The sequence below is a fragment of the Phycodurus eques genome, chromosome 18 (genome assembly GCF_024500275.1).
Source record: "Phycodurus eques isolate BA_2022a chromosome 18, UOR_Pequ_1.1, whole genome shotgun sequence".
Classification (NCBI taxonomy): Eukaryota; Metazoa; Chordata; class Actinopteri; order Syngnathiformes; family Syngnathidae; genus Phycodurus; species Phycodurus eques.
The window spans coordinates 10,065,783-10,088,478 of NC_084542.1; the positions used below are offsets into that span (position 1 = coordinate 10,065,783).

Consider the following 22,696-nt stretch of genomic DNA (forward strand, 5'->3'; position numbering starts at 1 on the left):
GTCCTTAGTGTTATTGTTGGGTGTTTATTGGTATTGTTGTTTTTCAAAGCTCCCGACTGTGGAGAACAAAGCCTTTTAGTTCCAACATGAATCCAACTGTTTGTCTGTTTACCGGAGGAGGGGAAAGGGACAAGGCGGCCTCTGTAGTTTTCCATTGGACCAGGTCCCGTATGACTTTGGCCACTTTCCACACGAGTTATCGTCTCTCTGCGTTCCTCCTCCTGTTGTCTTTCATTCCTTTTTCCACCCTCCTCTTTCCTACACTCCCATTATCTTTTCTTTGCTCCCTCTTGCCTCAGTTTAATTTCCTCTCTTAAATGACTGTTTTTTTCTTTCCTTTGAGTAAATAGACATGGTTGAGAAGCATTATGGGTTGGAAAATAAGAGGCGGTTTGCATTTTAGATTGCGTTCCTCGTTTGGTTTGGTTAGAATGAACACAAGCGTGAATGCTATCTTCTGAACTCTTGGTGCGCACCAAACAGGCGGATCAAGACCACTTGGGGAGGTGGCTTACAAGTGAACTTTGGTATAGTTGGGTTCACTTCAGCTCAAGTGTGACCCCTACATGAACCAAGCACATAAACCAGTGTTAAAATGACTGCATACGTAAATTATGTATCTGGAACTGCTGTCTTCCTCTCTCTCTCTCTCTCTCTCTCTCTGTGTGTGTGTGTGTGTGTTTGTGTGTGTGTGTGTGTGTGTGTGTGTGAGAGAGAGAGAGATTTGTCAAATACATTTTCAAAGCCTTTCATGACATCTCAGGTGTTAAAACATCCATCCATTTTCTGATCCGCTTCTCCTCACTAGGGTCGCGGGCATGCTGGAGCCTATCCCAGCTGTCATCGGGCAGGAGGCGGGGTACACCCTGAACCTGTTGCCATCCAATCGCAGGGCACATAGAAACAAACAACCATTCGCACTCTCAGTCATGCCTACGGGAAATTTAGAGTCTCCAATTAATGCATGTTTTTGGGATGTGGCTGGAAACCGGAGTGCCCGGAGAAAACCCACGCAGGCACGGGGAGAACATGCAAACTCCACACAGGCGGGGACGGGGAGTGAACACCGCACCTCAGAACTGTGAGGCTGACTGCTCTAACCAGTCGGCCACTGTGCCACCGGTGTTAAAACAATAAAATCAAATCCAACAGGCTGCATTTTTGCTTGTAAACTTTGACCTTCAATACCTCGCAAGTGCAGTCCAATCATGTTTTGACTTGATGGATATGCCTTTCACTGGGCAACCTTTGGTCCAATGTCAAAAATTTCAGCAAACTGGGCCAAATATGCTTACAAACTATTTTTTTAATTTTACTTAGATGTGTACCGGTGTACCTAACTATAAGCGGCACACATAATTTTTTATCTATTTGTAATGCCACCGCACAATATATGGTTTAAGAGGAGACGTAACAGGAGAAAAGATTGAACAAAATGACCAAAGACAAAACGGCAACAGTTAACACCTGCTGGGACCTGGTTGGGGAACCTGGAGATAAATAAGGAGAAAAGAGGGAGCAAAAAGCAACAGCAGAAGACTTTACAACAACACCTGTTTGAACATTGTTGGGTAACCTGAGGCTAAACAAGAAGAAGAGAGAAAGACACAGCTATAGCAAAGGTTTTAGTCTTTAAAATAATGTTAGCATCAGCACACTCAGCAATCAGTTGCTCCAATTATTGATTTGAACAAAGGAAGCGAAGCGAGGAAAAGATTGAAGAGGAGAGACAAGACAGGCAGGAATATGAGATTTGACTGTTTAAATGTCATCTATCCATGAGCAGCTATTCACATGCACGGGCAATGATGTCTTCACAGTTGACGATTACCTGCCAAGGTGTCTTCTTCCCTTCATCTTGTTTATTTCATTTTTGTTTTCCCTCACATCCCGATGCGTTTCTATTAGTGAGCCATTTAAATCGAAATGTCAAACCATAGTAGCCGTGTGTCTGTGTGTTAGAGAGTTGCCCTTGACAATACATTCTTATCAGTGGTACGAAGGTTTTTATATAGTGCGCACAATTTAAAGGAGATTACATTGATTTGCAATAATGTCATGGAGACCCTTCCGATACAAAGCCATAAACAATAGTGACCCTCATCTTTGGTCAACCTGAGGGACACACTTTGTACAAGCTTAACCCGAGTTATGGCTCCGGGCACCATGAAACACATGCGCACACACCCATATTTATGGGTAATACCAGTGTGTCAGCGAAGTGTCTTGCATGTGTGGTGAGCGACGGACAGATAATGGCTTGTCAACAGAAGCGACAAGTTTTTGTCCTTGTGCTGTCTCCTCTGAGAGGGGTAGACATTCGCCGAAGGGATGCAGAAAACTTGTTACTCCTTTTACCACTCTCTGGTTTGTTTTTAGAACCATATTTGAGCTGCGGATTGGTTACAATGTGACAGAGGGAAAAAAAGAAATGACAAGTCATCATTTTCTTTGACTTCAATGCACTTTAGAGCACCTTTATTTGAAAACAAATGTTTTCCAGTATCCGTTTGCACTAGCGTAATTACATTAATGCCAGGAACTGCTAAGGCACACAACTATAAATTGTTTTAACCCTTGGTGAATAGGATAACTGCTGAATGAGTAGTAGCTGTGCCTCCTAAATAAAGGGGATGTCTGATGAGCTTGTAACAAGATGGCAGGCCCTTAGAGGTTGATGGGTAGCCTTTGCAGCTCTGCCCTTAATGAGGAAGCGCATGTTCCATATACTGTATACATATTCGACTCAAGGCTACCGACTGAAATAATTAGATCTTGGCAAGCAGAAAATGTGTACAGCAAAACTTTGAGCTTGGTTGACTTCCAAGTCGATTTACATTCGTTTCCATGTGAAACAATATTAATTGAATTAACTGCACAGGTAGTGTTTTAAGTAACATTAAGTCGTACACGTATAAAGAGAAGTTAACCAATATTTAATGGAACAAAATAAAATAAAATAAAACTGTTCAGTACTCAATTATTTGAGGCTGCCTGACAGACTGTAAAAGTAAAGGAAGAGGAAACCGTTCAGCTCATGACAATAACTGTATTGCTCATATTGTACTGTGCAGCAAGACTCGGTCCTATGTCATAGTTCCATTTGAAGGTCTAAGATTGTCACCCTTTTCCTAATTCCTTTCTTCTTTCTTTGTCTTCACCTTCTTTCTTCCTTTGTGTGTGTTTGTCTCTTTAGAACCCATGCGTACTCCGAAGAGACTGAAGATCGCTGAGACCAGGTCCCGCCTGATAGCTGTGGACTGGGAATCATTGGGTTACAACATCACCCGCTGTCATACCTTTAACGTCACCATCTGTTACCACTACATGACGGCTAACAATCGCAGCAAGGCTGACTGCCTGGACATGGACCCCAAAGGTACCTACAGCATCACACGATGTCTAGGTGGCTGTCTCACAACAGGATATTATGCTTATCAGATCATGTCTGAAATTGTCCTATGGGAATTCAAGTCATGCATGACTGATTTTCATGATCAGTATTGGGAAAGGTTTTTAGTTGTATAGCTATTATTGACACATTATGTGTCTATCCATCCATCCATTTTCTACACCACTTATCCTGTTCAGTGACGCAGGGAGCCGGGGCCTCTCCCAGGTAACTCCGGGGGAAGTCAGTCGCAGAGCACACATATAGAGAGAGACCACCATTCTCATTCACATACACGCTGTCATTGACTGGGAACTGAACCCACACTGCCTGCACCAAAGTTAGGCGAATGTACTACTACACCATCAGTGATCTGTATATCCTACTGATGGACCTACAACACCATTCAGACCTTGATCAATTACTCTAATCTTTTCAGCACCACGTCACATCGTAGGAAATCTGCCACCTTACACCAACGTCAGTCTGAAGATGATTTTGACCAATCCAGAGGGTCGAAAAGAGAGTGATGAAACAATCATCCAAACTGATGAAGATGGTGAGATACAGTTTGTTTTTTGACGTTTATTAAAGTATCTGTAAAGCTGCAATGGTACTAGGCACCCGTTTGAGACTTTGTGAAGTGGTACAGGAGTGGCACACGAAGAAGAAGAAAAAAATATTGTAGCTTTTTTTAATGTGCCTTTTGGGCCCTGAAAATGGGAAAATACAATTCCCTTGAAATCTAATAATCACATCAGTATTAGTGTGCATTGTGTCTTAAAGGACATACAATAATTTCTAATATACCATTTTGCTGACAATAAAAAATGTAGTTAAATCTTCCCCACATGGCCTATACCTTTTCATTATTTTTAATTTGAACAACTTCGTGTCTCTTCTTTAACAGTTCCAGGTCAGGTTCCCACTCAGTCTGCAAGAGCCACACCATTTGAGGACAGAATTCTACTTTACTGGAAGGAACCGTCAGAGCCCAACGGAATCATCATACAATATGAAGTAACTATCAATAGAAAGAACTTTACCTTTTATATAGACGCGTATCTGGAGCTCAATGGAACTGCATGTTTCCGTCTCTGCCCCGCCCCAGATCAGCTACAGCGGCCTGCGTTCTTTCGATCCGTCGGTGCCTCTACAGCGGCCGGGACTCACGGTGTCTCTACCCTCCAACGCCACCCATCACCTCTTCTCTCAGCTGCACCCAGGGGTCACTTACCAGTTCTCCATACGAGCATCCACCTCGAAAGGATTTGGTCCTGCGACCACTCTGAATGTGACTACTAATATTTCAGGTATGAAATATGTTTATTGATCATTTATCACCTATATACAGATTTATAAAATAGGCAATTACTATTAAACGTGTTGTCTGTCTTTAGCCCCAACAATAGATGAATATGATGGATCAGAGGCCTTTCTGAATGAAACTGCAACAACCATCACTGTTCTGCTAAAACCTGCCCAGGCTAAAGGTGCACCAATAAGGTAATAATAATAATCATATCATATTACATATACAGTAAAATAAATATTTAAATTTGCCTGGCAACCACAAAGGTATTTCTCTCACATCGTCAGTAATAGCAAATGCAAAAATCTAGTGAAGCTACAGGGTATTTTTTTTCCCCCTGAACTTTGTAATGACTGTCACTTATTAAATTCTGTATACATACAACTACCTAAATATTAAATGTGATGTTTTTTCTTACAGTGCGTACCAGATTGTAGTGGAGGAAGTGAATCCCCGGAGAACGCGTCGCCAAGCTTCTTCCGACTGTTTTGAGGTAATTATAAACATCCTTTACATATAGTTGATTTTCTAAGCTATAAAGTGTTTTCATTAAATGGCCAATATGATGTATATACTTCTAAATTACATTTGTAAGTTCTGCTTTGACTCAACGTAAACAGAATGTATTATACAGTTTATATCGATGATGTTTTTCTCCCAGGTTCCAGTTTCTTACCTCAGTGCATCTACTGGTGGATCCCCGTATTATTATGCTGCTCAGCTGTCCCCCAGCAACCTCCCTGAGCCCCTCCCGTTCACGGTGGGAGACAACAAGACATACCAGGCATGTCACTTTCAGCTTAACTGCATATTTTGTTGGGGTCACCACGTTTGGGAATGCTGAAGTGAAGCTATTGTCTAACAATTGCCTTTTAATCCCCAGGGTTTCTGGAACCCTCCGTTGGCTCCCAGGAAGAACTACAACATATACCTTCAAGCTGTTAGCAGCACTGAGCGGGTAAATACGGAATGAAAACTATTTTAGCTAAAAAAAAAAAAAAAAAGCCCTAGCATTATTTCTACAGTCCTCACTGCTAATGCTTCTTTAGGACTTACGGTAAATGCTTTATGGAGTAATTATTTTTTTATTTTTCACAATTTTCTCATGTTAGAATTGGCCTGCTTTACAAAAGAATATTTTTGTCTTTTTTGATAATGTTTCTGTGAGAATTGGCCTACAATGCAGCTTTTATAATCAAGTCTATGAGTATAATATTCACTTTGCTGATCAAACATTTCGTCACATTCTATGACCACTTTTCAAAATGTGTATGTCAACTATTACACAAATGACTAGTTTGCTCACGTGTTGTCATTTTTGTCTTTTTTTTCCCCCTCCAGGAAACTAAAACCCAGTGTTTGAGGCTTGCTACTAAAGGTAAGAACATTTAATTCATTCATTTCAATTTAGACACTGTCATGATTCTATTACTGTGCTTCTGTTTTTGTAGTTGGTTTGTGTCAAAATGAAATCAGTGTATTTCGATTTTTTTTCTCTCTCTTAAGCATTTTTCTTTTTAATAACGGATTGTTGTGAACTGTATTAACAAGTTATCATCCTCTTAGCCACCGGAGTGTTCCATAAGAGTGGACATCCGCATCATGAGTATTAGCGATATAATGCTAGAGAGAGAAATTTATTTGTATGTGTGTGTGTGTGTGTGTGTGTGTGCATGTGCAGAGGATCAGTGTGCATGGCGTCGAAATGTGATGCTCTTTATCTGGTGCCATATGTTTGACAGCCTAATGCACTGGTTTTAAATGGAGCTTCTTTTACCTGGAAAATACGCACATAAGCATATACTGGTAGTCGTTTTGAGGAAAGATTTTATAAATGGCAACTGATGGATCAGGTTATAACTAACTGATAAATGGGGAGGTGGGGGATTGGGGAGGGGGGTGGCGTCTGCATCCATGTTAACAAAAGATAGCGATATGGCAAATGGACGGTGGTGTTGTGTGAAAGGTTCTGTGGTTGGTATTATGGCTAAAGATAGTCCATATTTTAATTACATAGATGTAGACGTTATTCCAGTTAAATAGCTAAGCGAAAAGGTCAGAGTCGGTGCACACAAGCAATTGTCATGTCAGCCTTCAATGAACTAACAGATCTCGCTTTGCCCTGCTAGACCTTGAAGGATTGTTAAACTAGACTGTAAAAAGGGACATTATATTGAGTACAATCATACTTAATGACCGCAGAATTAATCATTAAAGGGGACTTAGTTGTGTGTTCCATAACGGCTGGGTTATGGAACATATAGCCGGATAGAGCATACAGCCGGATAGACAGCAGTCACGGGTTCTTGGTGCAATCATTATTATTCATGTATTGTCCAGATCCATCTATTAGATTCAGTTTTCCCAACTGATTTTAAATATACAGTATAGGAATTGTAAAAGTGTCAACAAAGTAGGTTAAAAGCAGGATGCATTAGACCTTACATCAATAAACTACCTGTCTTGAATTCGGATCATAATCTATTATGATATATTATGCTCCTTTTTTTTTTTTTACAATTTAAAACAGTTCCCAGGTGTTTTAATATTTTAATAACATGCTAACTTTAGTAAGTCTGTGAAATGCTTTTCATCAAAATATTCCAACGATCAAGAATTATAGCAGATTGAAATTAGATCCGGCCCTTTTTTAAGTACCGTATTTTCCGGACTATAAGTCGCTCCGGAGTATAAATCGCACCAGCCAACAAATGCATAATAAAGAAGGAAAAAAACATATATGTCGCACTGGAGTATAAGTCGCGTTTTTGGGGGGAAATTTATTCTTTTCGATCCCATTTTTGTTCAGTCAATTGTTTTTATAAGTTACCGCTAATGTTGAAATTATCAATTTTCAGAGGTACAGAAGTAGCAGGTACAGATACACAGCGCCCTCTTGCCGTTGTCAGTGTGAAAATAACGTGAAATTATATAATGTTAATGTGTTAATAATTTCACATATAAATCGCTCCGGAGTATAAGTCGCACCCCCGGCCAAACTATGAAAAAAAAACGCGACTTATAGTCCGTAAAATACAGTAAGCGATTGTATACCCCTCCCTTATACTGCTGGACCAATGGCGAGTCTGACTTTCGTTACCAAGACAGCCGTGGGGTGGAACCTTCTCGTTGCGACTAGAGTGAGTTCTGCTTGCTGGGGCTGAGCCCAGAGTGTATAGGGGGGAAAAGTGAGCACCCATACAAATGGGTGTGTGAGAATGATCCAGTAGTGTGTATCAGAGCATTTTAGTAGCGTGTGTGAGACCGTTTCAGTTGTGTGTGTATGTGTGCGTGAAAGAGGTCATTATGTGCTTTACTTCCCTTTATATTTACTTCAGGTGCCATACCTTTTTATCAAAGTGGGTCATATCAGTCCCAAAGGGCCATACTAAACATATGAAGAAATATAATTTAGCAAATGTGTGTTATTGTACGATATATTATGAGCATTTGCGAGTTCAATGTTTTGGGGGCACGTACAACAGTTGCACCGAGTTGTGTATTTGTTTTTAAAATTGCGTGGCGGTCTGGATCAAATGCTCTTGCAGGCTCGTAGGTTCAGTTTGAGGACACAAGGACGTGAAAGTCCAAGTGGGGGCTCAGTTATATTTTGTGCGGTGTCTCATTTTCCCTCCCAAAAGTGTTTACTGGTCGTTGTGTCATTACATACTGTAGGTCTTTGTCCCTTTAGTCGCGCAGCCTGACGATTTGGAAATATGATTGAAGTGACAGAACTGAAATTTTCATGCAGTGATAAGGGAGGAAGGCACACTAATGGTCGCAGAGGTCAGACGACTGTCCCTTCCTTTCTCTCTTTGCCCGTCTGCAAGTGTGCGCGCACTGAGGCGTGCATCCGGGAGGGAGGATTAAGTGTTAGTGGTCCTATGAGGTCATCTTGGCTATTGTGTATTGTCATCGCTGCCTCGGGGACTTTTTGCTCCATGTGTATATACGTGTGACTGTTAGTGTAGTGACCTGGATAATTTTTTACAGGAATTAAAAGCTACTCTGGGTATTATGAGGTCACTTGGAACCTTCTAAATACTGTTTTGTTTTGTTTTTCCTTGTCTTTACTCTCGTCTCTATGAGTGCAACAAAACTTGCTGAAACAGGGTTACCATCAGTCATCTATTTTGAGGATACTATTGTGTCCTTTTAATCCCAAAACGTGTACATTATTTTTTTGCATTTTATTTAAGAAAAAAAGCCAACAAAAGCAAGTATACGATGAATAGTTTTAGAGCAAATAAAGTGGGTAAAATGACATCTTTTGTAAATAATAATCATACCAAGAATGACACATATATCTCTACTCTGTTGTTCTAGTGCCTCATTTTTTATAATATATACATTCAGACTTTATTCATCACTTTTTTCCAGCAAGAAAGGTCATGGACCTTTCTTGCTGGAAAGGGATCTTTGGAGAGGGATCTTTTATTCATGAAGTTATCCATGTATATCCATAGTTATTTCATGTAGTTATGCTGTATTTAACTGGAAGTTGTGAGCTGTAGACTAATATTAAACAGGGCTACATGCATTTATTTTCTTGTATATAGCACACCTTAAACATGCTATATGTTTCTTTATCCTCTGTAAATCCCCAATTATTGTTTGATAAATCAACACAAATTATTATAGTTCCCATTTGATTAAGGAACAAAAAAAAAATATATATATATATATCATACATGTGTGATGCGCTTTTTCGTAAGTGTGCTGTGGTTCAGCTGTACAGCGTTTACTGTAGTCGTATAATAACATTCCATAATGTCACATTGGGGCATTTCCAAAGATCTCAACATCAGAAACATTTTATAACCAAATAATATGCTTACAAACATGGAGGCAGATAAAAAGAACAACAGATTATGTTTATCTTATTGATATTGAGCATCGGAAGTGGATTAGGGTTTGATGAATACGCGGCATGAAATCCAGTTTTGCATTTGTCTTTATTTTGGATTATTTGGATTATCATAATACACTAATGTTCTGAGAGTGCAATACAAACTATTTGAGATCACTAAATAGAGATTAGGAGCATCACAACAGCCTTGTGTTTTTGTAATCAACAGGATAACAACTATGTCATGTGCTGTACTTGTGAACATCATTTACAGTATTTGCCTTATTCGAAATTCATTAAAATAATCAGTAACTGTATGAGGGCAAGCCGTATACAGGAGCTCAGGAGCATGGACAGATACAAATCAAACCAGCTTTCTGTATTTCTCATGAAAACGTTCCCCATACTCAAATTCCTATTTTTGGGATAGTTTTCCCCACTTAAATGATTAAGATCATCAAACAAATGTAAATATCAGACAAGCCGCCCAAGTAAACATAACATACAGACATAATGCAGTGCCATTTTATTTCATCCATCCATGTTCATTACCGCTTATCCTCACCAGGGTCGTGGGCTGCTGCTTTTTTTTTTTTAAGCCATTCAAAAGTTGATCTGCTGGTGTGCTTCGGATCGTTGTCCTACTGCAGAACCCAAGTGCGCTTTAGCTTGAGGTAAAAAACAGATGGTTGAGCATTCTCCTTCAGGGTTTCTGGTAAAGAGTAGAATTCCTAGTCCCATCAATCACAGCACGTCGTCCGGGTCCTGAAGAAGAAAGCAGCCCCAGACCATCACACTACTACCACCATGTTTGACTGTTGGTACAATGTTATTTTTCTGAAATGCTGTGTTACATTTATGCCAGATGTAATGAGACACACACCGTCCAAAAAGTTCAGCTTCTGTCTCGTCCCTCCATAGAATATTCTCCCCAAAGTCTTAGGAATCATTCAGATATTTTTTTTTGCAAATGAAGAACCTTTGTTCTTCAGCAGTGGTTTTTACCTTGGAACTTTGGCATTGATGTCCAGTCTCTTTCTTATTCTTGAGTCATGAACACAGACCCTAACTGAGACAAGGGAGGGCTGCAGGTCTATAGATGTTATCCTTGGTTCCTTTGTGACCTCCTGGATGAGTCGTCACTGTATTGTTGGGGTAATTTTTGTAGGCCTGGCACTCTTGGGAAGGTTCTTCACTGATCCATGTTTTCTCCGTTTGTGGATAATGGCGCTCGCTGTGTTTCTCTGGAATCCTAAAACATTAAAAATGGCTTTGTAACTCTTACCAGACAGATCTCAATTACTTTATTTCTCATCTGTTCTTGAATTTCTTTGGCTTGTGGCATTTTGTTGTTGCTTTTTTTTTTTTTTTTTTTAAAAGATATTTTGGCCTACCTAATTCATTTTGTCAGACAGGTTATATTTAAGTGATTTTTAAAAATGTAACAGGTCTGGAGTTAATCAAGCTTGGGTGTGGTCACTGAAAAGGAAGTCAGCTTTCCCCCAAAAAATGTATTAGCCACAGTTGTGCCTGCGTGGGTTTTCTCCGGGCACTCCGGTTTCCTCCCACATCCCAAAAACATGCATTAATTGGAGACTCTAAATTGCCCGTAGGAATGACTGTGAGTGCGAATGGTTGTTTGTTTGTATGTGCCCTGCGATTGGCTGGCAACCAGTTGAGGGTGTACCCCGCCTCCTGCCCGATGACAGCTGGGATAGGCTCCAGCACGCCCGTGACCCTAGTGAGGAGAAGCGGCTCAGAAAATGGATGGATGGATGGATGGTAATTCATGATTTATCAAGGTGGGCAATTACTTTTTCCATACAGGGCCAGGTAGCTTTGAATAGGTGTTTTCCCCTTAATAAATAAAATCACCATTTAAAAAATGCATTTTATGTTTATTCAGGCGGCACATCTTTGTTTGTTATTTATACTAGTTTGATGATCTTAAAGTGGGGAAACTATGCAAAAATATAAGAATTTCAGGAGGGGGGTGGGGAATTGTTTTTCATGGCACTGTAGATGTTTTTATTATTACAACAAAAGAAAAGATGCTTTTGTTATGTTTTAATTAATAAGAATCTAAATAGCTCTGCGCTTTATAAACTCCCCAGACAGAAGACAGAACTATTTGCATCATGAATGACAGTTACCATGGTATTTATGCTGGCAGGAATATTAGTCTTGATATTCACTTGATATATAGGGCAAACATTTTCAAAAGTTTCATTACTTTCAGTGATTTATTTTGACCCTTTTCCTGTGACATTTGCTTTACAAAGGGCTGCACCTAATTTGAGTGAAGATGATAAAAAATTCCTTTTCTTACCTTTGTTACTCATAAATACATAAGTGTTTTACAGAAATTATACAAATTAATTATTTTCCATAATCAGAAATATATGGACATTGATTGAATTCCGTGGTTAGAAGTTTGGATAACAAATGAGAACCACAACACTGATGACTTGTCATTATGCTGAAGGTGCCACTGAGGAGCCCGAAGTCATCCCTGACCCCGCTAAGCAGACAGACCGTGTGGTGAAGATTGCCGGTATCAGCGCTGGTGTCCTTGTCTTCATACTGCTGGTGCTTGTAGCCATCTTATTGGTCAAGAAAAGGTGAGTGACACCCCTCGAAGCGTTCCCAATACCTCACCGCGCACCCATGAGGTGAAAGAACGCGCATGGACAAAAATGTGCACATGAATTCATTCTCTTGTGTTGGTCTCAGTATTTGCTGTAGTAGCACCATCTTCCATCCATCCACCATGAACGTTGATCTCCCTGTAGAACCACTTTTTATGAGATATAGATTTTAAGAATATATTTCATATGTTTTTAGAAGTCTTGCCTTGGTTCAAGAAACAACTACTTAGCAAAAGAAATGTACATAACCGCAACATGGTAAGGTCAGAACATTCCATTACGAATATGTAGGTAATAACAAATAAAGGTTTTGATATTGTGAGAAAGTGGAGTAGATAGAAGAGACCACAACTACTCTCTTGAAGAAATGTATGATGCATATTAATTTACATACTCAGTCAACCACCTGCCCTACAGGGTTAGGGTTAAAAGGCGGGAGCCACCAATTGCCTAGAATTAACAAATGTCATTCAAATAGTCTACAAACACAAAAGCTAATAAGTCAAATCACAAACTATGGAAAATGGACAAAGGATGTATTACGTGCTGGAAATGTTTTTTTCAGGACATGACTGTTCTCACCGGTTTGAATCACAATCATTCGTACAGCACAGTCATGTTCATAATGATATATAATGTTAGTAACAGGATGTAAAAGTGATCATCATGCTGAAGTAACCAAAAGTAGTGTTCTTTTTTGTAACCTACTAACGCAATATATCTCAATTTGATTTGTTGTTAGTGTAAATGTGTGCATCAGGATGATGTGGTAGTTTGGTGCAGACCGCCATCATGTGGCGACTGAACGTATTTACAACTTAGAAAAGTCTATTTAACCAGTGCACAGCAGTCCTTTTTCAAAAGTGAACAGACAGGAATTTTGCATCACCAGAAGTGGTGAAAGTCACCCTGAATTAAACGAACTTGAATTGGCTTCCATCAATAGATGAAATCTACATTATTTATTAACTTTTTCCCTTGTTAACAGTATTACTGGTCAACATAGTCATGTCTACCACAGTCTACACACTCACACAACACACATGCTTTACACTAAAAACGTTATTTTTGAACAGTAACTTTATTTGAGCTTTGTGCAAGTAAGGATGAATTGCTTTTAAGTTTATGTATGCATCTGTAAAATAATCAACTTCATATTTGAAATCCACTTTCTTTGATGAACCAATGAATATGTGCCACGTTGCTCTGCAACCGACGGGCGACCTGTCCAGTGTTGTATCCCGCCTCTCTTCCCAAGTCAGCTGGGATAGGCTCGAGCTCACCTGCACCCATATTGAGGACCCGCATTATAGAAAATGAATTGATAGAAGGGTTCCACCTTGCCTAAACAAATTGTGCTGAGTTTACACTAAAAGTATAATCCTTAGTTGAACCAAGTGGCACCTGTTTCACGGTCTACTCACCCGTTTGACACCAGACATCCACGTTGGCCACAGTGGCCCGATAACTGTCACGAAATTCTAAACATCACGTCCTCTTTGAGGATTAAGCGGTTTGCAGCTAGAGGGGGTTAAAAAGGTCCAAAACCTTCATTCCTTTGAGAGATGGGTTCTTTACTATCTCATCTCTGTCTTCTGGAGAGACTTGGCCTGGCTCATTGTCTGGTGTGGTGCAACTGAACTGTAGCTAAGCTATATAATAAGGCTTCAAAGAAATGAACTACAGTACAAAAGGGTCTTGAAATAAAATGTTTAATGTTGATGCGCACAGTAGGACGGTTTGATTATATTATTTTTTTCATTTATGAGAACATTGATCAAGTCATGACAATTGTTTTCTAGTCGAGTCTTTGGGGAGATCAATATCCATTGTCACTGAACCTCTTTACAACTTTAAGCAATACTGCATCTTTAAAATGGTGGGACGAGATGGCAAAGCTATGACATCATACTTATGAAACATCAAATCAGTCTCTAATCTGGATGATGGATAATGGCAGCTAACAAGATTGCAAGGATGGTGAAAGTGAAAAATAAGAGCAAGGAAGTTTACCATCAAATATTGAGTTCATTGTTGTTAGTAATAGTTACTTTTATTTATTTCTTTTGTAATTTGTTTTCAGCTTTGAGCCAGAAATTTTTGGAAAAGATATGCCCCTTAGTGTTGAAAAGAATCCTTTTTGCATGACGCAAAGATGCTTTCTTCTGTTTCTGTTGTTGCTGGTTGGGACAGGACAGTATTGTCCTCATTTGCATATTCATGACCCTTATGTCTCTTTGCTTTCTGATTGGCTCACAACCCCAGGAGGACCTACTATTCATACTCTTATTACCTGTAAGTAAACAACAAGCGAGCCAACAATCAGCTGTGTCCAACTGCTGATCTCTTAAATGGGCTAATTAGTGGCTAGATGTTGTTATTTTTTAAAGATGCAGTATACTTTTTTCAAGACAAAACACACATTTTCAGCTCTGACCAACCAGCCAAAGCCATCCTCATTGACGCCCCGCCAGGGTCGGGGACAATTCACTGCCGCCTCAGTCATGTCAGCTCTTTCTGCATTCAAATATTTGGCAGCAATGAATGAATGGGAAAATAGCAACAGGTGTACAAAACCATGAGAGATGTAATCAAAAAGGACTGAACTGAATGTGAATTGCCCTCAGCCCCGGTGTCCTCTACATGCTCCAAAGTCGCTCTGAAGCAGACGTCTTGCTAAAGGGCCCAAGCTGTTTCCAAAGCAGTCTAAAGTGGGACCACACGGGCCTGAGCGTGTTATTTGAAAAAAGAATGCTGCACTTGTGACTTGTAGCTCTTTGTGTGCATGTAGTCATGTGACCATCCATCCGCCCATCAAGTCACAGGTATCATGGACACAAGAGTGGATCTGAACCACTGTGCCGTTTTTGTTGGGAGGCCTTTTGTTTTACTCCTGTGGTGGTTTGTCTTATTGACACTACTTTTTTTTTCTCTCTCTCTCTGCTTCAAGCCTGCTCTCACATGCTGTGACTAAAATTCTACCACAGGAACTTAACAACAACATGAACATTATGTTGGTTTGGAAGGGTATCTTTAACATTGCAAGTAAAATAAAATACACTGGAACCTCCAAAAACTCAGGTTGTTGTAATATAATGTAACCATGTAAAGTAAATCAGTTTGGTCCATGCTCAAACTGTCATACAATTATAAAGAGGTGTTAGTGATTGTATATTAAATTAAAATCAAATTAATGTGTTTGTAGCGCTGCTCCCAAGTGGCATTTCATAGCAGCTGCTGGAAATAATAATAATCTGCAGGCAGAATCACTTCTGAGGATCAATGAAGCAGTGTTTATATACGTTTATATAGGTCAACTCTCGTGGCGCACCATTGAACAAATATATCACAAAAAGCAGAGATTAGATAGAAAACCAAGTTCAAAGTGGAGGTGTTGGCTGTAATGTGGACATCTTTAGGCAAACGCGTTTAACAAGACATCACATAACTGTTCTTTTCCATAGTCTGTCAGGATAAGCAATGATTGAATTTAAGGCTATGGGTGTGTTGCATCTTCTGACTGTTAGTCGAGTTGTTTCCTCCCATGTTTCCGCTATGTTTCACGTAAATACATCACTTGAAAGCTTTGCTTCTGTGTGGGGCCGCGAAGTCGGGACTGTCTGGCTCCGTTTGATTGGTGAAATTCAGTCAAACATCGCCAGTGGTTATGTTTGATTGGTGAAAGAGTCCCGTGAACGCGCTCGAGGCACAAGTCTCTCTGACGAACCAGAACAAATACTGTATATCATGAAATGAATAATTGATAGAAATACAGAATATTACAATACAAATACAACTATGGAGAAGAATGTAGCTCAATGTAACGAAATGAAAATAGCGATTCTTCCCAACAACAACATCCAATTAAACTCAAGTAAAAGTCAAAAATGTGTTGCATTAACACTACTCTGACAAGTGTAATTTATCAAAGTAAAAGCGAAAGCGAAGCTAACACTCTTGTAGAGTTAATTCTTTCGCTGCTCACTGAGCTGAAGTCTCATAAGATCTGCTTAGGTCATGCAAGATGATGGTTTTTGTTCACCCTTTGATAATACTTTTGCAGTGTTAAGAGTTTGGAGGTTCACTATTCTTAGAAATATATAAATAAATAGTATTTAAAAAATATATCATTGTGGTCACAGTCACCTTCTGTCTTTACCTGATTTGAATATGATGTTTAAAATATCTCTATGTATGTAGTTGTGCTGTTTTCTCCTTGGCAATTTGTATTACTCGGCCAGTGCAGTGGGTGTGGCTCTATGTGTGTGGTCGTAGCGGTGGCGTTGGTGCATTTTGAGGGCAAAAGAGGTAAAAAGAAAAGGAAAACCACAGCATGCTTCCCGCCTGTCTACTGGGAAGAAGTCAGAGCCGTATAAGAGTATCAGTCTGGCAACTAACCTTAATTTTTGTTCTAGAACCTGTCAAACGGGTTTGTTATTGAATTCTCAATAAATATTTGAAGACATGGTTCGAATTTCTATTGTCACTGGATCAATAACAAATACAAACATAATCAAGTAAGTGGGATTTAAGTTGTCTGAACTGATACATATCTATGGCTCTGGGTGCAGAACTTTCCTGCATGCTTTGTCATGCTCAAAGTCCTATAAAAAAAGTCTTATTTTTCCTTGGATTTTATCGATTGGACCTCCTGGGAATGCAATCTCACTGTTAAAATATCAAACTGTTATTTTTCTTCTCTGGGCAACACTTTGATTATTACAACCTTTCTTTGTGCTCTTTCACCTCCAGTTAATCCTTTTTTTATTTCACTGTGTTATACGACAACAACCTGTAGAGAAAAATAGTCAGGTGTCCGACTAAGATGCATCTCTCCTGAATTGTTCCTTTCATAATGCTCCACTATTTATGACCTAACCCTATGAGCAATAGAGTGTTTAGTAAATGTCCCTTGCCGCCTCATTCTACTGGGAGTTTTCAAACGGCTGCTGTGAAATGAAGAATTGTTTCACTTTCTCACAGCCTATGATACGGCATCAAAACTTCTTCTGGAAGCACACTTTCTGAGAAGGGCTTTTTCTTTCCCTAACCTGAGGTCAAGGGTTATTTCTTCAAGCCCATCTTCCCTTTGCTCCTCCAGTTGAGCCTGGTACATGCTGCCATCCGCTATTTCTCATCTACCATCCTTGCCTGTTTCTTTTCCTCGTCTTCTTTTTTCTTCCTCTCCTCTTCTCCTTTTGCTTTGCATTTTGAATCAGCCGCCTGCAGCCCACAGCTAGGCTAGATACCGCGTACATTATATTTCCTCAAATAGTGGCCATCCTCCTCAGAGAGCCCGTGCCCCAATTAATAATCAGATGGGTCATCCGCTGTAAGCAAATACTGTTAATACCTGTCTTACATCGACTCAGTGGGTTGGTAGCTGTAATTACCTCAATTCGTAGACACTGGCCCTCACAAACGGCCATTAGAACGTTACCTCCTCAGCCCATTTGATTTATATTGTTAACCAAAACACCAGTAGATACTGTACCTAAAGTGAGTGTGTAGTATTCGTAGTTTTAGTCGTACAATTAGCTCTGAAGTGTTGTGGGCATCCATTTTTTATGTTTTAAACTCCACTCAGATTCAGATCAAATTACTTAAACAATTGTATAGGAGACCTGGATAAGATTAAAGATTATTTGATATTCTTGCAAAAAGTCTAGATTTAGTCTAAATCTAGTTTAAATGGGAAGAAAAACACAATTTGACTCTAAAATGCCCTGACAAACTCCAAATAGACACTTGTTGTTCGATTCTGTTGCGTAAATAACAATAAACCCCCTACCACTATATGAGGAAATATGGTATATTTCATGCGAAAAGCTCCTATGCTGGAAAATGTGATGATTAAGTGAAGTAGTGGCCTGCAGGCCAGCTGATGACAATTTAATATCAGTTTGCATGTTACCTGACTCCGATTGTCTTTTTCCCCCTGACAGGAAGCTCGCTAAGAAGCGTAAAGACGCCATCGGAACCACCCGCCAGGAAATGACACATATGGTGAACGCCATGGATCGCAGCTACGCCGACCAGAGCACTCTGCACGCGGAGGACCCCATGGCGGTGACCTTCATGGACTCACACAACCACAACAACAGATGTACGTTGGTTTATTCATAACGTTCGTATCAAGTCATATAAAGCCTAATTGTAACAAAACATTCAAACCTGGTCTTAATCTTGCATTTTTATGTCGTGTGGTTTTTCAGTTTTTAAGGTTCCAGCCAGCCTATGTCAGAATAACAGTTTTTACAACACAAAAGGACTCGATAGAGACATTACGCTATGAGCAGTTTCTTGATTTCTTTTCTAAGTGCCTGAGAGAAATTTAACCTTGTCCCTTTTTAGTCACTCCTAGAGAACATTTAGTGCAAAATCTACTCATTTTTCCTCCTCTTGAATCCTAAAATCATTTGAGTGAGTTGAGTGTGAAGTTGCATACATTTCCTCACGGTGCTTCCTCCCCACAGTGCCCAACGATCCGCTGGTCCCCACTGCTGTGTTAGGTGAGACCCCCAATAGATTGAATATGTCACGTCTCCCACCCGAACAAATAGCCCATAGCAATCCCCTGTCATCATCATCTTCAATGAGCCCTTTGCCTTGTATGTCCTCGTGCATCGTTCAGCCCTGAATTGTACTTAAAACCAGTTTTCATTTAAAATGCTTGATCTCACCAGCCTCTTATCACATCATGGAGTCTGCTGTGTGTTGAACCGCTGGCATCTGTCTGTCTGTGCATGGGCTGATAGTTTAGCTTGAAGAATAAATCTAATGTAAGTACAAGGAACAACAGCAAGCTTCAGTACAGCAACTAAAAAGCACAGCAAAATAGCCTTTTTTTTAGCCTTGTGGGGTACGATATCGAAATAAGACAACTTTCAATATCTTGTGTGAAAATTAACCCCCTACAACCAAGCAGACTGTGTTTACAGTTACTTCAGTCATTCCTAAGCCCCGCCATGCTTTTCTCTTTTCCACTGAGCATTTTGGATAGTCAGTGTAATTACAAACCTCCCCCTTGGAGGCCTAATTATTTCCACACTTTTGACTGCTTTTGAGAGGCATCTAAATCCCTGCCCCGCAAAGCAAAAGACACTGATGCTTGAAGAGAAGGAAAATGTTGCCTATACTGGCTAGCTTGAGAACCACGAATCTGCGATATTTACTCTGGACTCATTAAGACTTTAGTTTTTGCCAAAGACCAGCTACTCTTGTTCCCTGAGATGTTTTCATGCCTTGGATTAGTCTGGACTTGACAGTGCAATACCGTCAGTTGGAACATGCCCTTAAGGCTTCCGAAACCTCGAAGAGCCACCAAACTGTGTTGATCAAGTGTTCCGTAGCCTTTAATTTGGACTGAAGGATGTTGTTCCACTCTGTCCCGACCCATCACGTCACAGAATTGGAGGGAGTAGCGGGGAAGTAGCGAATGAAAAGACGCTGTCATGTCAGGTTTACCATTAATTGGCCTGACGAGGGTAATAACAAAGCTTAGCAGCCATTAATGAGCCAATACGTCCTCGGAGCAAAGAAAAGCATCGGGTGGACGCAATAAACAGTGTCAGTTAATAAGCAGTCGAGTAGACGAAGCAGTGGGTTGTGTGTGACCCCGAGCTTTGACATTATACGCTGCGTCAATCAGCAAATCCCCCACAGCACAAACATGTGGTGATTAAAAAAAACAAAAAACATTGTGTGCTTTTGTTCCCTATAATTAAATATATTTTCAATTAAAAATCAAAATCGGACTTTGAAAGCTTTAATTGTAACTATGTGCAATGCCACTCAGTAGATCGCGAGCTGAACAATCTTCATTTGGATCAGCATCAAATTAACTGCAGGGCACCTACACAATGGTTAATACAAAAAAAAACATAAGCAATTTTTGGGGGAATAATCTATCAACATTAACCTTTTACCATTCCCACCAGTCTGGGATGACATCATTCATTACGTGTGCCCCTTTAAACACACATCCTTGACAAATCCCTCTCATCCCACCGTCTGACATTTTGCTCTCTTCTTTTTCTGCTGCTTGGTCATGTAGTTCCAATCACAGGTAGGCATCCAAATGCAAACAATGATAACACAGAAGCAAGTTATTAATAGGATATTTGGAAACAAATCTTAAGTTATTACCATGACCATTTGGGCTCTTTTTGCCAGCCTTAACCTCAAATCATTTCCTCTCCCGCGCAGACGAGAACCACAGCGCGTCAGCGGCAGAGAACAGCAGGCTTCTCGATGTCCCCCGCTATCACTGCGAAGGCACCGAATCTCCTTATCAGACGGGACAGCTCCACCCCGCCATCAGAGTGGCCGACCTCCTGCAACACATCAACTTGATGAAGACGTCCGACAGCTACGGCTTTAAGGAGGAGTATGAAGTAAGTCGGCAGGAACTCTAGGTGGTGGTCTTGCTATTATCACCGTGTAAATACAAGGAGTCGTCGGTTTATGATGGAGTTCCATACCCACAGTGACAAAACTCTACAAAGAAGCAATACTCGCAGAAATATAATATGTCACATTTAATGTTGTTTTCTATTTTGCGTGTGTTGTTGGTGATGCAGAGTTTTTTTGAAGGCCAGTCAGCAACCTGGGACGTGGCAAAGAAGGAGCAAAACCGCACCAAGAACCGTTATGGCAATATAATAGCATGTAAGCAAATCAGTATTACAAAGCAACAATTTAAAAATGTACACATTACATAACCTTTACTTTTCCAGGAGTATGAAAGGGGGGGGGAAGAAGAAATGGACTGACAGAAGGAGAAACAATATCGATATATTGATGGTTGTTTTGTTTCATCCATCTCACTCTTGTCTTTTTCTCTTCCATACCGTCTCCTTTCTACTCTGTACTTCTTTCTCTTTCTTCAGATGATCATTCAAGGGTTATTCTCCAGCCCATTGAAGACGACCCCTCCTCCGACTACATCAACGCCAACTACATCGATGTAAGTGGAAACGCGTCGAATGCTACTATTGGCTCCCAACGAAACCAACGAAACCACACTCCCTCGCTCGTATGTCAGGCCTCTATACCTTTAATTGCATCTCCAAGTCATCCATTACTCCATTTTCACAATATGCATCATTTGTAAGTGTTGTCTTTTGGTGTTAAGTCTGATTCATCTTCATACTGTTTATAAAGTTTTTCAAAAAAATGACATTGCTAACATCAGATTGTTTTTTAACATGCTGTATGTAGAGACACCTAGTAATATGCTAGTATGTTCGGAGTTGATGTGAAATAACAGTCGCTAGTAGGTAACTTTATTCATTCAGTTCAATTTGAAGCAGACTGTTTTAATGAAATGATTCACTCTATCAGACCAGAAACTGAAACTCTTCATTGCATTGAATCTATCCATTTGTTCATCAAACTTCAGCTTGATTTTTTTTTTTTTGTTAGCCATCGTCTTCAACCACCTTCACCTCTCCACCTGCAGTCACCTTTTCAACAAATCTTTCTTGATTTTATTTTTTTATTTTTTATTTTTTTGTATGTAATCTACGGTCACTAGATTGCTAGCCGCCACTCACGGCACACTAGAGTCAGAACTAGTAGAGTTGACACTTCTGGCTACATCATCTTTGTAATTATATAAAGACAACAATCTCAGAATTCTAGAAAAGAGCTCAAAAGTGTCACAAAAGACACTCTTGGTAATTGATGTTGTCAAATGATAAATCATCAGCTTTTACTTAAGGATTGTCCTTTCTATTCAACATAATTCTAGTTTTGTTTTATTTTTTTGTGTGTGTGTTTTCTGCATGTTGTGTCCATACATGTCACATCAATACAACTTTTCTGTTTCTGGTTGACACTCACTGACATTATTGTGCTCTTTCTTTCCTTCCTCCTTTCTTTCACTCGTTTTTTCTGCCTGTGTCTTGGCCTGTAGATTTGGCTGTACAGGGATGTAAGTATCACTGTGGACTCTTCCATTCATGCTTTTCAAACTCGACAGCCGTTTACATCCATTCATGCACCAAGTAGTCGTTAGCTCAAGGCCAGGCTCTTTCTCCACTTTTTGGGGATCTCACCGCATGAGACTCAACCTTGCGCTACTTTATTTTTTGTTCCCTCCCCTCACTTTGCACCGCTATCACTGTGCTTGTCTTCTCACTTTCTGTGTCTCATGCCTTTTGGACATGACAGTCACTACTTGTTGTCATTGCCAAGTGCACACACTTGACAGTTGTAGAGGTGACAACATTTCATCACAGTTGTTATCTGTTGAATATGACAGGCAATCACTTTGGTCTTACTTTTTAAATATCAGGAACTATTTAGTTGAAGACAGTGTGTATGAGATAACAAATATAACGAGCCTCACAAATCATAGTACGAGGTATGTAAATTAGAATTGACATCATTTCATAGTCGAATCGCATAGCCAACCAATTTTTACTCACGTTTCTTGTTTGATTGATGTTATACTTTTTTCCCTAAGGCTGAAAAACATTTGAAATCAGATT

General features: G+C 39.9%; 1 protein-coding gene across 17 annotated transcripts in view; it reads left to right on the forward strand.

Annotated features, from left to right (window-relative positions):
- ptprk (protein tyrosine phosphatase receptor type K) overlaps window positions 1-22,696 on the forward strand; it is a 99,193-nt gene that overhangs the window by 66,459 nt on the left and 10,038 nt on the right. For 3 of the 17 annotated variants that reach the window (XM_061705014.1, XM_061705011.1, XM_061705015.1), the window contains 18 exons: window positions 3,197-3,379; window positions 3,831-3,950; window positions 4,302-4,411; window positions 4,503-4,704; window positions 4,792-4,897; window positions 5,124-5,196; window positions 5,365-5,487; window positions 5,587-5,661; window positions 6,045-6,081; window positions 12,038-12,173; window positions 14,466-14,495; window positions 18,146-18,306; window positions 18,677-18,712; window positions 20,257-20,268; window positions 20,409-20,596; window positions 20,771-20,870; window positions 21,092-21,237; window positions 22,120-22,137. In XM_061705014.1, coding sequence (XP_061560998.1) covers window positions 3,197-3,379; window positions 3,831-3,950; window positions 4,302-4,411; window positions 4,503-4,704; window positions 4,792-4,897; window positions 5,124-5,196; window positions 5,365-5,487; window positions 5,587-5,661; window positions 6,045-6,081; window positions 12,038-12,173; window positions 14,466-14,495; window positions 18,146-18,306; window positions 18,677-18,712; window positions 20,257-20,268; window positions 20,409-20,596; window positions 20,771-20,870; window positions 21,092-21,237; window positions 22,120-22,137 — 1,856 coding nt within the window. The remainder of the gene's footprint in view (window positions 1-3,196; window positions 3,380-3,830; window positions 3,951-4,301; window positions 4,412-4,502; window positions 4,705-4,791; window positions 4,898-5,123; window positions 5,197-5,364; window positions 5,488-5,586; window positions 5,662-6,044; window positions 6,082-12,037; window positions 12,174-14,465; window positions 14,496-18,145; window positions 18,307-18,676; window positions 18,713-20,256; window positions 20,269-20,408; window positions 20,597-20,770; window positions 20,871-21,091; window positions 21,238-22,119; window positions 22,138-22,696) is intronic. The other 14 variants (XM_061705018.1, XM_061705012.1, XM_061705019.1 and 11 more) reach the window with 14 other exon arrangements.